General features: G+C 33.9%; 1 protein-coding gene across 5 annotated transcripts in view; it reads right to left on the bottom strand.

The window, feature by feature from the left end:
- Positions 1 to 13,554, bottom strand: part of LOC106714489 (optomotor-blind protein) — an 89,136-nt gene that overhangs the window by 56,594 nt on the left and 18,988 nt on the right. For 3 of the 5 annotated variants that reach the window (XM_045683070.1, XM_014507545.2, XM_045683071.1), the window contains exon 2: positions 1,051 to 1,164. The exons of the other annotated variants lie outside the window; for them this stretch is intronic. In XM_045683070.1, the coding sequence (XP_045539026.1) occupies positions 1,051 to 1,164 (114 nt within the window). The remainder of the gene's footprint in view (positions 1 to 1,050; positions 1,165 to 13,554) is intronic. 5 annotated transcript variants of the gene reach the window in all.

Raw genomic sequence — 13,554 nt, 5'->3', positions numbered from 1 at the left:
GATTGAATGAGCTCGAGGAGGTGTTACAAAGTATTCGTTGCAAACAAAAACAAGTTGTTTCCGTCATTTAGTGGTAAAAAGGTCGGCGAGCGCTGCCATTGTGCAGTTCTCGTGAGAGATCGTGACGGACGCACGTGAGCCAATGCTGACACACGCAACAGAATTCGGTACCGCACAAAACACGAACAGAGCTAAGCTTTAACTAAACACCGGAGCGAATTTCGAAATCACCGATCGTGTAATTGCCGAAATAATTTATGTACGAATGATTTGTAATAATTAATTACCATATTAACGGCGCTAGGCGGCGGGCGGCGAACGTCTTTGTCGGCCGCATCGCTAACTCACCGACAGATCTTTGACTCGGAATGCTCGGATCGTATTAATTAACGAATATTAAATGGAAGTTTATCGGTAAATCTCGACGTTGCCAAACCTGCATCGTCTCCGCCACAGCGTTACTCGGATTTGAAGCTGTGTTCATCTTATCGCGTCACGTCATCGTTGATCGATATTTACTCGATCGATCTCTCCGAATAGTTGTGTATAGTTTTTCTTCGTCTAAATCAGCTTCAGTCGAGTTTGTTTAAACAACCAAAATGCGGAGAATCGCGTTGGCATTTCTCACCTCGACTGTCGGGGACCGCTTTTTTCACGTCACACCAGCGGTGTTTGAGACAAAGATATTTTAATGATATTACCCGATGGATGCGTGTTGAATCCTTAATCGGTTGATTCCAGGCGACGTGTGTTACATACATGTCGTTGCCCTTAAATTGAGCGTGTATCGAACAATTCGTCAGTGCAATTAAAACAATCGAAATTGAAGATTAGAGCGAGGTGTGGGCGGCATCACAAGCTAAGCGAAAGTAACGGGTGAGATTGGAATCCGTGGGAGTGTCGCCAATCGACGGTGCTCTGTCGCTGTTGCTGTCAGATGACGGGCGACAATTTGGCGATGCGACTTCGATGCCAAATTCTCGCTCGTACGATACGTGGATGTTAGATGGCGATACTGTGGTTTCCGGGCGATAGTTGAATGCTCTCTACCTGTTGTGGAACTTATATCTGTAGTCGTCAGCTGCGACGATGTCGAGCAGGAGAATGTATTTCGCTTTCGCGTCCAGTCCGGACACGCGAAACTTCATTTGTGGGAACATTTGTCTGGAAATCGGAAGTCGCATCATCGATTATGCGATCGTGGCACTTACAAACTAGGTTTACAAAAACACACATTACAAAAACGAACATAAAATGTTGAAACATTCATAATTTATTTGCAGTTTTAACATCAAATTAAATATTTAAATAAATAAAAAGATACTTGCACAAAGGCATTATGCATGTTTTAACATAAAAGTAAAAAAAAAAAAAATGATATTACAGCGCTTCGCTGGCTGTTACCCACCTGAACAAGTGCTTGTGTGTGATAATTATGTAGATAGACTATTATAACACTAAGAATCGTAATTCTTTTTAAAAAAAAGAAAGTAATAATTTACGAAGTTAAAATATGCGTAGATGAATGTTATTATAATGTTCTTTATCAATAGATAGACACCATTAAACACAGTTTTTATGAGAACTTAACAACGAGTATCTTTTCAGATAAATTAATAATTTAATTACTACTTTATCTACATTAGGTGCGAAATTAGTGGTAAATACTTTACAATTATTATTTAGACCGAATCCGAAATTGGAATAATATTTGAAGATAAAACACAACTACAATCAATAGACTGCCAGTTGAGAATGGATAAAATACTCGTTTGATTCATTCAAAGATGAACTTCTACGTCAAAACTTATAGATTTCACTTTTCAAGCAATTTTAATGACATTTTAATATTGTATTATATTACATAAGCAATATTAAATTGCTAATCTAGAGGTTAACTTAGTATTAAATATAAAGCATGAACATTTTATTACAGTTTAGTAGTAAACGGTCGTAAAAAGTAAAAAATATTCTTTAATTTAAGCTAAGTTCACACTAAGATATATCGCGTTATACGGTGAAAGATTTAGTGAACTGTTTGCACATGTCAATGAATACGAATAGAGACAAGTCTTTAACCATAAAAATACCACATAGTTCGAGAGAAATTCGAAAGTATCAATTTAGTGTCTATGGAATCGTACACTTCGATTGGTTCTCAGGCAACGACAATTAAACTGCAATCGTTCGTTTATTGGCAGTGTGAACGTAGCTTAAGGCTCATTAGAGTGGTGATTTATCGGCGTTACGTGATGGACACGCGGACCGCTTTGCCGACAAGGTGATGTATGTCGTGTCGTGCCGTGCAGCGTGCGACCGTGCATACTAACTCTTACTGACTTTGTACAAAACTTTATGTGCCCCTAGCACTTGCTATTCTGTGAAGAACAACGAGAGATGCGATTCTGCGATGTTTCGAAATATCCGTAAACAGTTTACGAAATCAAGGGTATTCCCATCCTTACATATCAAGAAGCCAATAAAAAGTAAAGCTATAATAGTAATTATAACAAGAAAAAATTGACAATCTATTTTAAAAGGTCTTAAATTGGTAAAGTCTCACAGGCCTTAAGAGGTCAGAGTGCAAAGCGAACATAAAAACATTAATTTTTATATTATATACTACTGAAAATTCCATACTAACATTGAGTTCACTCCTATTAGTTGAACAATAAGTAGGTATTACTACTATCATACGTGTAAATAATCATTCTTTTACAAACAATTGTTTAGAGGCGGAAGGCCACGGTATATTTCTAAGTTAAAACGACATTTTTGGTAGGTAATTATGTAAATATTTTGTACATAATTGATATACATATAAGACATAGGATTGTGTTGATTAAAAATATGAAACGTTTTTAAAATCTTTCAACTATATACTTTTATAAAATTAAACAATAAAATATTCCATCAATATTACATCTATAAACTATATTTTATCCCAATTTTGTAAAACTATAAGGTTAGAGTAGAGATTCTGTTTCTAATCTCCAAGTAAAATACATTCTCACTTAATTTACAATTCAATTGAAACTATTCTAAGGCAAATTAGTTTATTCGGTAGCCGAATTTACGACTATTAGACCATTTTGGAATTATAAAATATTCTCTGACGCTCATTAGCTATTTCCCTCTCAATGTATCGTTTCGATTAACCGTAAGATTCCAGCTGTACAAAAACATATAGCCATCTCTATTTTTCAATGAGTATGAGCGAGATGACAATATGTTTTCGTGTGAGTTTTTCGGCAGTGGAAATGCACAGCAACGGAAGTCGGATACGAACGGTCAGTTATTTAAAAAGCAGTTTAATATATGCTAGTAGAGTTAAATGGGTTACATCACCTGCTCTGATAAGATAAAGAACCTGTCAGGTTCCATTTATGTTCTGAGTTCGGAGAAAAGGTATTTCTTTTCTTATGATGAAATATACATAAGAGTATTAATAATTTAACCCCTACCAAATAACACTAACATTACTCTGTCAAAACTATTTAAACTAGGAATTTGGTATTAGATTGTTATATACATATACGTCAATAGCAAGAATCCAATAAGATTTTTAATAATTAACTAGAGTGACGCAGTGATCCGTAGTTAGCCCTGGCCTCCGATAGATAACTCGATAAGTACTTGCGGATGTCTATGGGCAGCGGTCGCTTCGTCATTTCGGCGAATATAGGTGGCCGCTGGCTCGTTTGCCACATAACAATATAAAATATAAAATAAAAAATATAAAAAAAAACATTCTAAAAATGTGTAAAACTACATGCAATTTTGAAAGAATGAGTGTACATTCGTATTTACATTTAAAAAAAAAAGAACAAAGAGCATTTAATACAAACGTTGCGTACAGGCCTATAAAGATGCCTTACGTGGCAAAATACTGATTTTCCCTCCGCAAACCGCAGCCTGTCGCCGCTGAGTAATCCGACACCAACTAAAACTTACAACAAACGTTTACCAGAATAACATGACCTATGACACGTCGCTACCGATCGCTACTGTTGTGCATTCAGCTTTATCTGAACGAGCGGCGGGGGGTCAAGGTTCGCTGGTTGTTTACCCACTGTATAAAGACATCCTTTTCCAGGGCTTTATCCATACACGTAAGGTTCGAGATATATTGGTTAGTTGTATATATGAGATAAGCTTCGATTGTCAATCACATATATCAAACAGTGCCTCCGTCAACACCTTAAAGCGTTCCCTTGTTAGTTGGACAAATAATTCCAGTAGACTACGTAAACGATAACTCAACAAACAAGTGTTTATTTATTGAATGATTGATCATTCATTAGTTCTTATCAGGAATTTGAACGATTTGCGACATTATATATTTCTTGACAGTTCTAATTGGTATGCCGTGCCGGGCCACACAACTAGCTGGTTTAATAAACTTTTACTAGTGGTAGATGACCTTAACGTAAAAAAATATTTTTTGTAAGCTCAACATAATTTTTTTTGTATCATAAGGTGGCAAACGAGCAATCGGCCACCACCGAGGGGTGACTAGGTCAACCACACTGGTCCATTGCGGGTTGGCACACGTATCTTTGAATTTCTTCTCATACATGTGCAGGTGGCATCACGATGTTTTCCTTCACCGTTAGAACGTCGAATAAATATACTTATGTAAATCGAATATCACATTAGTACATGGCGGGATTTGAACCCTGGACCTGCAGATTACAAGTGAGCCACCAACGATTGCAAGCTGAGCCACCAACGCTCTGAAAAATTGTTTATTTGTTATAATTTAAACTGTCAAAGCACTGAACCAATTTTTATTTATCAAACGAATTTCTTTCTATCCGCGATTAACCCAGGCTACATTATTTTATTTGTTGATTTAACTGCGCGAAACCGAAGCGTGTTGCTAGATTAAAATAAAATTTAATTTGTAATGGCAAGAATTTTATTTTCAAACTTTTTTTTATAGACTAATACTTCGACAGTCAGTGTGGGTCATCATAAAATTCGTTTTAAAAGTGTCGTTGCGACAGAAAGAGGGGGATGAAGGAGGCAGTCGCCAAAGGGGTGGGGAGAGGCATCTGCTCACGGTGACGCATTCTTGTGGCTTCGGCCGAGTGCCGCCGCAACCAACTTATAATCTTAATTAACCCGTTAAAGCATATTGTTTTAATACATTAATTACACCCCTTATTTCAAAACACAGACCAACAAGGTTTTAAGCTTTATATGTAATTTTTTTAAATCAAAAGATCAACATCTTTTGTGAACTCAAAACACCTGCTTCTGTCTACTTTAGTTATTTCTTTGATCTTTATCTATGTCACGACAGATTAATTAATTATTCCACTTACTAAACAGTTCTTAATTATTAAATAATATAATCTGTTACTTCTCTGATCCGGTTCTATTGAGTTATTTAATCAAATATCTTTTGATACTATTATAATATAATCATTAGAAGGTCTCATTTATACGTTAAAATTTTAATTAATGCCACCTTTTTCGATTTATTACATGAGAACTATTAATACGTATTCTAGTTTAAAATTGTTGACATCATTTTATTTTTTTAATTATTTTGGCAGATTTATTTGTATAATTAGTGACAGGTGTTGACTGAGAGGTTAAACTAAAGTTAGAGCAATGGTGTGGCTGGGCGCCAGTCATCGACGCAGCTCGGCTTTCACGCGAATCAGCCGACAGCAGCACTATAGAGCGTCACTATAGTGATGGGAACAAGGTATGTTAATGTCGATGTTTAATATATTTTAACATATTTTAAGTTTACCGTTGGCTTGCTTTATCTATCTATCGATAAGTGTATCCTTTTGTTATTTTCACCTATAGCCTACTTAATTTGTCCAATTAATTAGTATTTTCATTTATTAAGCATTTAGGGCTTTTCTCCAATCGCCTTAAATCGTGCAATCGCCTTAATGGTGGTTGACCGAGACTAGACGAGTCGAATCGATGCAGATTGGATGAAATGGCGACCGGAAACTGGTGTGACTTGTTGTGATTTCACTTATGCCATTCAAGCTTAAGGTTATTACAATGTACAAAAGTAGTTATATTAAAAAGAGTCATTAACATACATCCACAGCAGCACGAGAAATATTAAAACTAAACTATCGATATAATATTACCTTTATACCTGAGATCACGTCCCTACTTCGAAGTTTTCGTGTCGCTTAGAGCGAATTACTAGTGTGTACGTTCCTTTATAAGGTTCGCAGACAAGGGAATTGTGGTGCATTTCATTCGACCTATGAACATACCGACGCATGAATGAATGCATTACTTAATAATTAGCTAATCACATTTTGATCACCCTCCCGTCTATAAACGAAACGGAAACATTACTGATTTTTTAATAAAAGCCTTATTGTTAATTGCATTTAGTACATTTTAAATTAATCGAGTACTCAACGGTTAGACCTGAAGGATAGTTGTACAATAGTACTTATTGGTAGGTATAATATGGGTTAATGTTCTCTGCGGGCTGTCTGTCAGACCTTCTTTTGTTATTGTGCGGAATTCTGATTAGAATACAGAAAAAAACATACGTTTTGTCTACTAAAATATTGTATTCTTCTTAAGATCGACGCTGGAAAGCATAAACGCTGTAACCCCGAAAGTATGAACTTTACAGGAGAGCCAAAAAATCATAACTCGTGAGCTGATACGCCTACAAGCATGCGGTATTTAGCAATGTTGTGTAGTTTGTGCTAACCTATAATAAAATCATTATCGTTTGATAATGGTTGAAATTATTAACGTGTGAAAAACATATTCGCGATTTCAAGGGTTACAGCGTTTATGCTTTCCAGCGTCGATATGTTCTTTGATGGTAAAAAATACAGTACAAATAGGTACTGAAAGCCTAAATATTTTTACCATCGACAAACCGGCAAATTTTAGACATGACTGTGTCATCAACGTAGGTTGGTCACAGAATTACAGTTAATAAAATGCCGTGGGTGTTAATAGAGTTTGCGCTGCTTTACGGGACAAAACAATAAAATTACAATTCAATTGACAATTGTTTTAAAAAACGCATAGGATGAAATCGCTTTGTTATTGCATTCTTAAGTTAATACTGCTAAATTCTATATAATTCTTATCCCTAATAATGAAACGCTTGATAAAAATTTGTAACAGTTATTTGTAGGTTATTTTTTGTAACTAAATATGTTTCAAAATTAATGATTTAAAAAAACTACAGTAAACGGTACGTAGTTTAAAAGAGATAATATAGATACGTACAATTTTTTTTTCTATCGTAAGACGAAAATTGTTTATTGCCTCCATAACTTCATTAGTGTGTTAAGCAAATCTCTAGAGGCAAAAGCTAGCGTGATGTACTGCCACGATCGACCATTAAGATAAACAAATTCTGCCACCGAACACCATCATGGTAATTAATAAAAATAATTACAGTTTTAAATATTTATTATCAGCCATTTTGCTATTTTAAAAAGCAATTGATGATTAATTTTCATTTCAAATTAAGTTTGTATATTTTCTTGTCTCTAGCAGAAACTGAAGCATATTAGATTTTGTAGCAATTTATTTTTATTAAAAATATTTATCTATATTTAGTATATTATATTCGTTTTGAATTATTAATGAAATGAGTATGCATAAATTTAAAACATTACACTTATACGTTTCACGAAAGACGACTTTAAGAACAGATGCAAAATACAAAGAGTATATAATTAAGATAGGTATAATTAATTTAGGTATTTAGTACACCAAATTTTTCAAGCTATAATTTCAGGACTAAACTTTAACTTTAAACATATCTGTAATTTTAAATATGAAATATGAATAACCCGTTTTACAACAGTCAGACGACAATGGCGTGCAACACCGCACTTTACACTTAATGCTATCGAGTGAGCACTCGCCTTTGTTATCCACCATTTTACATGTTTAAAATTAAACTTTAAAATAAATCATACTGGCAACTGATAAAATTATAAAAATAAATACATTTTAAATATTTAAATAAAGCTATTTTGATATCCTTACTGCCAGTACCCACTTAGATTTTTTTAATTTACTTTTTAATTCTGATAGCAAAGTATAAAGCTACTTTAAAAATGTTTTTCTGCTATTTCTGGATTGAAAAAAATGATAAAAAACGTCAATTTTTTTGTGAGTTGTTTAACAGAAAAAAAAAACAAAAGTAGTATTTTTGTTTAATTGAAACACGCCGCTCGGTTTATGGACGATTTGATTTGAAACAAAAGTCGGCTCGGTCCGTTTAAAAAGATTCGAAAATGAGAAAAAAAGCTATAAATAACGATTAACAAAAAGCGGTGTCATCTCGTCTGTCTTATCGGAGCGAGAGAACCGCGCGCCGTCGTCGTCGTCCACAGTAGCACGCATAATCAACACAATAAACCGTAGAGTCGCCCGCTTTAATAATTCTATTAATTTATTAAAATGTATATATATACTTTTTATACTAATCAATTAAAAACTATTTGTTTCTGAAAAAAAAATATATATTTTTTTATTAGTTGACAAGCATGACTTCATTGAACTACAGTGCAGTTATGCAAAAAATTTGCTAACGAAAAGCGTTTTTATAAAATTAATGAACATGTACTACATCTATGAAGCCAATCGATATACTTTAGGATACCCTTTTCTTGTTAGTTCGATTTTTACTTTGCATAAAAGTCAAACCCATCAAACTTTACGGTATTAAAACTTAAGTGTATGAAACATTTAGAGTATTCGAGGTTACATATAAAATTTTATGAGAGCACTTTATCAGTACGAACATAAAATCAAATTTAATACAACAAAGCGAGTATTGTCATAAAATAATACAACTAAGATAAAAAGGGACAACGAAATCAAAAATTAAACATGAAAAACAAATTTTATACGTGAAGGCGACTCCATGGACATCGTTAGATGTAGATAAGGGCGCGAAGTAACCTTGCAGTGCGGCGCCTACACCCTGGGGTGGGCTCACAGACCTTCCTTTACACCGCATTGTGCCCGCTAGAGGTATCCTAATCGCTTTAATGCTTCATTATACGGAACGAAATCTCTTACATACTTTGTAAAGAAGTAAAAAAATATTAAGGCTCTATTACCTAATTTACAATTGTCATTTTGTGTACCATATTATTTATAGTACTTAACTTGATAAGATAAACTTAAATTGATATAGAAATAAGACCCAGAAATATTTGTTCTAACAAATTCATTTTAACAATCTGGTCAGAAAACTTTGCAATCGCATTCAACGTCAAACTAACATCAAAATAGAGCTTTACAACTGAGAAGTACTATTTCAGATGCAACGTCCATGCTAGAAGTTAGCTCAATGGTATTCTAATTTGGCGGACTAACAGCAGACCTGCTTTCAATTACGCTCAATTGGACGCTACCTCGAAACGACTCAAATACTAGCTAGGTACGGACTCGGACTTTGTTGTTATTTCTATGAATTTCCTTCATTCTAATTTATCGTAAATTTCCGCGATGTATAAATAACCTTTACTCAATTTACATTTTCTTGAAATTGAAAATTTTGAGTTGCAATTATCATAAGAGTATATAATAGTAAGAGTACTGTTTAATTGATAAGTTGTAAGTGTGTTGGAACGAAGTTCCTTATCGCGCGTTGTGAAAGGGGGCTAGACGGACAAAATTCTTACGAAAAGTTTTCACGACACTTTTTGCTATAGTAAGTATGTTAACGACGAATGAGCGCTACTTCACCATAGCAACGACGTGACAATATATAACGAAAAACTTCGTTCCATCCGGGTGTCCAAGTTTTTTTTATATATATGTTGTGGTTGTGCTTAAATAAATAATAGGAACCGTAAACAATTGTTTATTTTTTTATTGTTTTGAAATAGACTGTCAATACTACTACTGTTTTGATAAAATTTCTTGCTGATCAAAAGCGTTAAAACGAAGATTTACAACACACAACACTTAAAAAACAATTCCACATTGTTAGTTTTTATTACACACTCCGTTCAAACTGCAATCAATAACTTGGCACTATCATCAGTCATCCTTTGACGATTATTAAAAAGAAAAAAATTATAAAAACGCGGGACGTTTGATCGAGCGTACGTACCGGCAGCCTGTCGTTTGGACAAGTGTCGATTAGCCGGATGAGTAAAAAAAAAAACTTGACACAGAAAATCTTGTCTTGTCATCTGTCAGTGTCTCAGTGTATATAACAACACGTGAATCATTTAAGCTATCATATTTGGGAATAGATCCCAGCGATAAGGAATGAATAATATTTCCCTATGTCTTATTTATCATGATTGAAAAATGGTAACAATTCTATTACATATTAATTGAAAGTTGTTTTTTTTTTTTAATTGTTTTTGCATTCAATCCAATATCCTCTTAATATCATTTATAATCTGTGCTTTTTTTAAAAGGCACATAACACAACTAAGACGCACACTTAGCACAATCAGTATTGTTTCACCTAATACGTGGTTACAATCTGCATACAAGAAACCGTGCATGTTGGTATAATTAATGCACGCCATTTCTAATTCCTGCATCCACACATATTTAACTTTCTTATCGCTTTATTTAGTATACGTTGTTACCAACCTAAATCATTAATTCGACTTGTTCGATTTTAATTTTTTTTTAAATCAAACAAGTCGTAGTAACTAATAAAACTTTAGTACGAATACTTTGGTATCAAGGTAGGTTTTACTTGCCTTACTAACTGTCACATTCTGAGTAATTAAGAGAGTCCGATAGATTATAGGTAGATTTAGTAACTATACGTTAAATAACTACTAAAGCTGCCATTAAAAGACACTGACTGTAACAGTTAAATATCACAAAAACTGTTTAAAATTCATCACGTGTATAGAAATCAAATCGCAACAGTGAACATACTAGAAATCTACTTGAGATCGAAGGCAATTAAATAACGATTAATTACAAGTGGAAAGCAAACAATTAGCCAAAATACGGTGATACACATTCACTCAGCTGCCGCCCCATATAGGTACGTGCGTCGCTTTCTTATCAGGGCATGTGAGTCTCCGCCGCGGCGGTACGTGCACTGAGAAACGTCGCGTCGCTCAAGCAATTATCGGATGCTAAAATCGATTTCACATCGAATAGTTGGAATCGTCCAATAGTTGTGCCAGTATTTTTAAGTAATAAAAGCTCCGTTTTTGAAATCTTTAGGTATAACATAAGTAGTTTTCGTTAAACAAATTAAAATAATTAAATAATGTTAATACTATAGAAGGAAATATTGGTTGCTATGTAATTAGTAGATACAGTACAAAATTTTCTAATTCCCTAGTATTCTCTGTTCAGTTCTTTAAAAAAAAGTTATACGAATAAATATAAAAAACAAAACAAAAATAATATTTCACGCTAAATACAAAATTGACAGACGATACCAAAATTTGTAACGTCGCGAGCCTTAAACGAGAAAAAAAATAACAAAATGGCGTCGTGCTGCCGCGGCCGGTACGACAGTGGCGAAATGTCGAGAATGCATCCACGTGGCATGGCCCCACGAATTCAGGGCCAAGCGGCTGCTGCGCTGGCTCCCGGTCCCCGTGCTTTATTTTCGATGTCTCCCATTTGTTATACATAATACATGTACGGGCCCCTATCACGGCATCGCGCATCGCGACCGACAGAGAATTTAGAGACGGCGCCACCGGACCCAGCCGCGCATACAGGTTGATCCCGTTTCCAAAAACGAATACAACAGGAATATAGGTTAAAAAGGACCTTCTAGCTACTTTGTTATAAGATGATATTCAATGAAAATGTAATCTTAAATTATTTAAACATTATATGCGGTAATAATACCTAAATTTCCATTTACTATTACTTGAACTAATTTAATTAACGGTGTTTTATTTCTAAAATAAGATATGAAATAATCGAAGTTTCAACAACACTCTGTATATAGCCGAACGATTCCCGAATCAAGCTGAGTTCAGAGGAATGCGTCGCGACATGAACTTATGAGTTACATCGACGAGATTTTTTTGTGAGAGACGAAGAAAAGGCGGTCGACAGACTTTAGAGATCACGAATCAAGATGAGAGAAACAATTAAATTAAACAAATTTCAAACGGACACACATTTAATTTTATTGCAAATGATTTTAAGACACTCTGAGATAAATATGCTCTTAATTATTTTGGTTATAAATTGATACAACTGTTAATGTATCTGTCACCGAACCTACCAAAGAATACCATTGATAATCATGTATGTAAATACATAAATGGACTTTAGAAATGTTACATCAATTAAATACATCACTTAATTAATAAAAAATGGTAAAATTTATAGTAAAACATGATTTTTTTATTCTATTTTTTTTTCACAATAAAAATCAAGATTAATGTTTCAAGAACATTTTTATTAAATCACAAAGTACCTCCGCATCGTTCGCGGAACGGATATGTCACAGATGGACCCATAAATTTTTAGAAAAAAAAATACAATTAAATGATTCTATTTGCGTACTAAATAGAATTAGGCCTTGAAACATCGCGTCATTTACGACTAATTTGTTTTTAAATCCCGGTTCCGTTTCTCGAAATATTGTAAAGGAATCATTCCACGTATGAAGTTGAGATGGGGAACTGCGAGGTGGCTGCTTGCATGCAAAGTGACCAGGTAGTGTGTGAGAAAAACCCGAAAAAAAGCTAATAGCGTATGCTTATCGCGCGCGCTCGCTGACCGCTGACAGCGATAGTGAAAATTAGCAGGCTATTAACGTATAATAATTTTATGATTATTGCACATTACTGTGTTCTTTTTTAAATTGCATTATTTTTAATTTTGGAAGGTTCTAGAATATTATTAATAGATTATAGTGGACATAATAGTCCATAGTAACTTTTAGTGGGTCAGAACTAAATGCTATTGTTATGTCGAGTTTCACTTTTCTATGTATTTCTAAGTATTTGTAGTGCGTAGATCATAATGAATATGACAGGAAGTCTATCTGTGGAACCTATTACTTAATCTGAAAATAAATCAATTAAAGTTACTTTGATTTGTATAGAAAATGTTATAATGATTTTTATTCACTTGCAATAAAACTCAAAATGCATTGGATCAGCATTAGATAGATATTGTTAATGTAATTAACATAGAATACTATATATATAAATGATCTCAAGTGAAAATTCTCAACGATATATAATAAAACTAGTCTAAACTGAATAATATATCAACATTACAAAAAAAAAATTGAAGAGGGAATCGGCATTTAAAATTGGCACGATAGTCGTTATTTGTGATTGAATTTATGCTCACGCGATATGAAATGATTTGTAGCATTGCTGTTTTAAAATGATAATAAAAACATTACCAAACTAATTCAACTTTTTTTGTCAGCAACTAAAGTGTGTCCATTGAAGGATGATTACTTTGACAATTAACGTCTATGGAATATCAAATTAATTTTGTATGACGCGTAATGTTGTACTTAATGGAAGGTTTTCATAGTGTCGTACCGTACGCATAACTAACAACTAAAAACTATCGAACATCGGTCTTGTTATAAAATTA

The sequence above is a fragment of the Papilio machaon genome, chromosome 21 (assembly GCF_912999745.1).
Source record: "Papilio machaon chromosome 21, ilPapMach1.1, whole genome shotgun sequence".
NCBI lineage: Eukaryota > Metazoa > Arthropoda > Insecta > Lepidoptera > Papilionidae > Papilio > Papilio machaon.
This window is presented reverse-complemented; position numbering and strand designations above follow the sequence as displayed.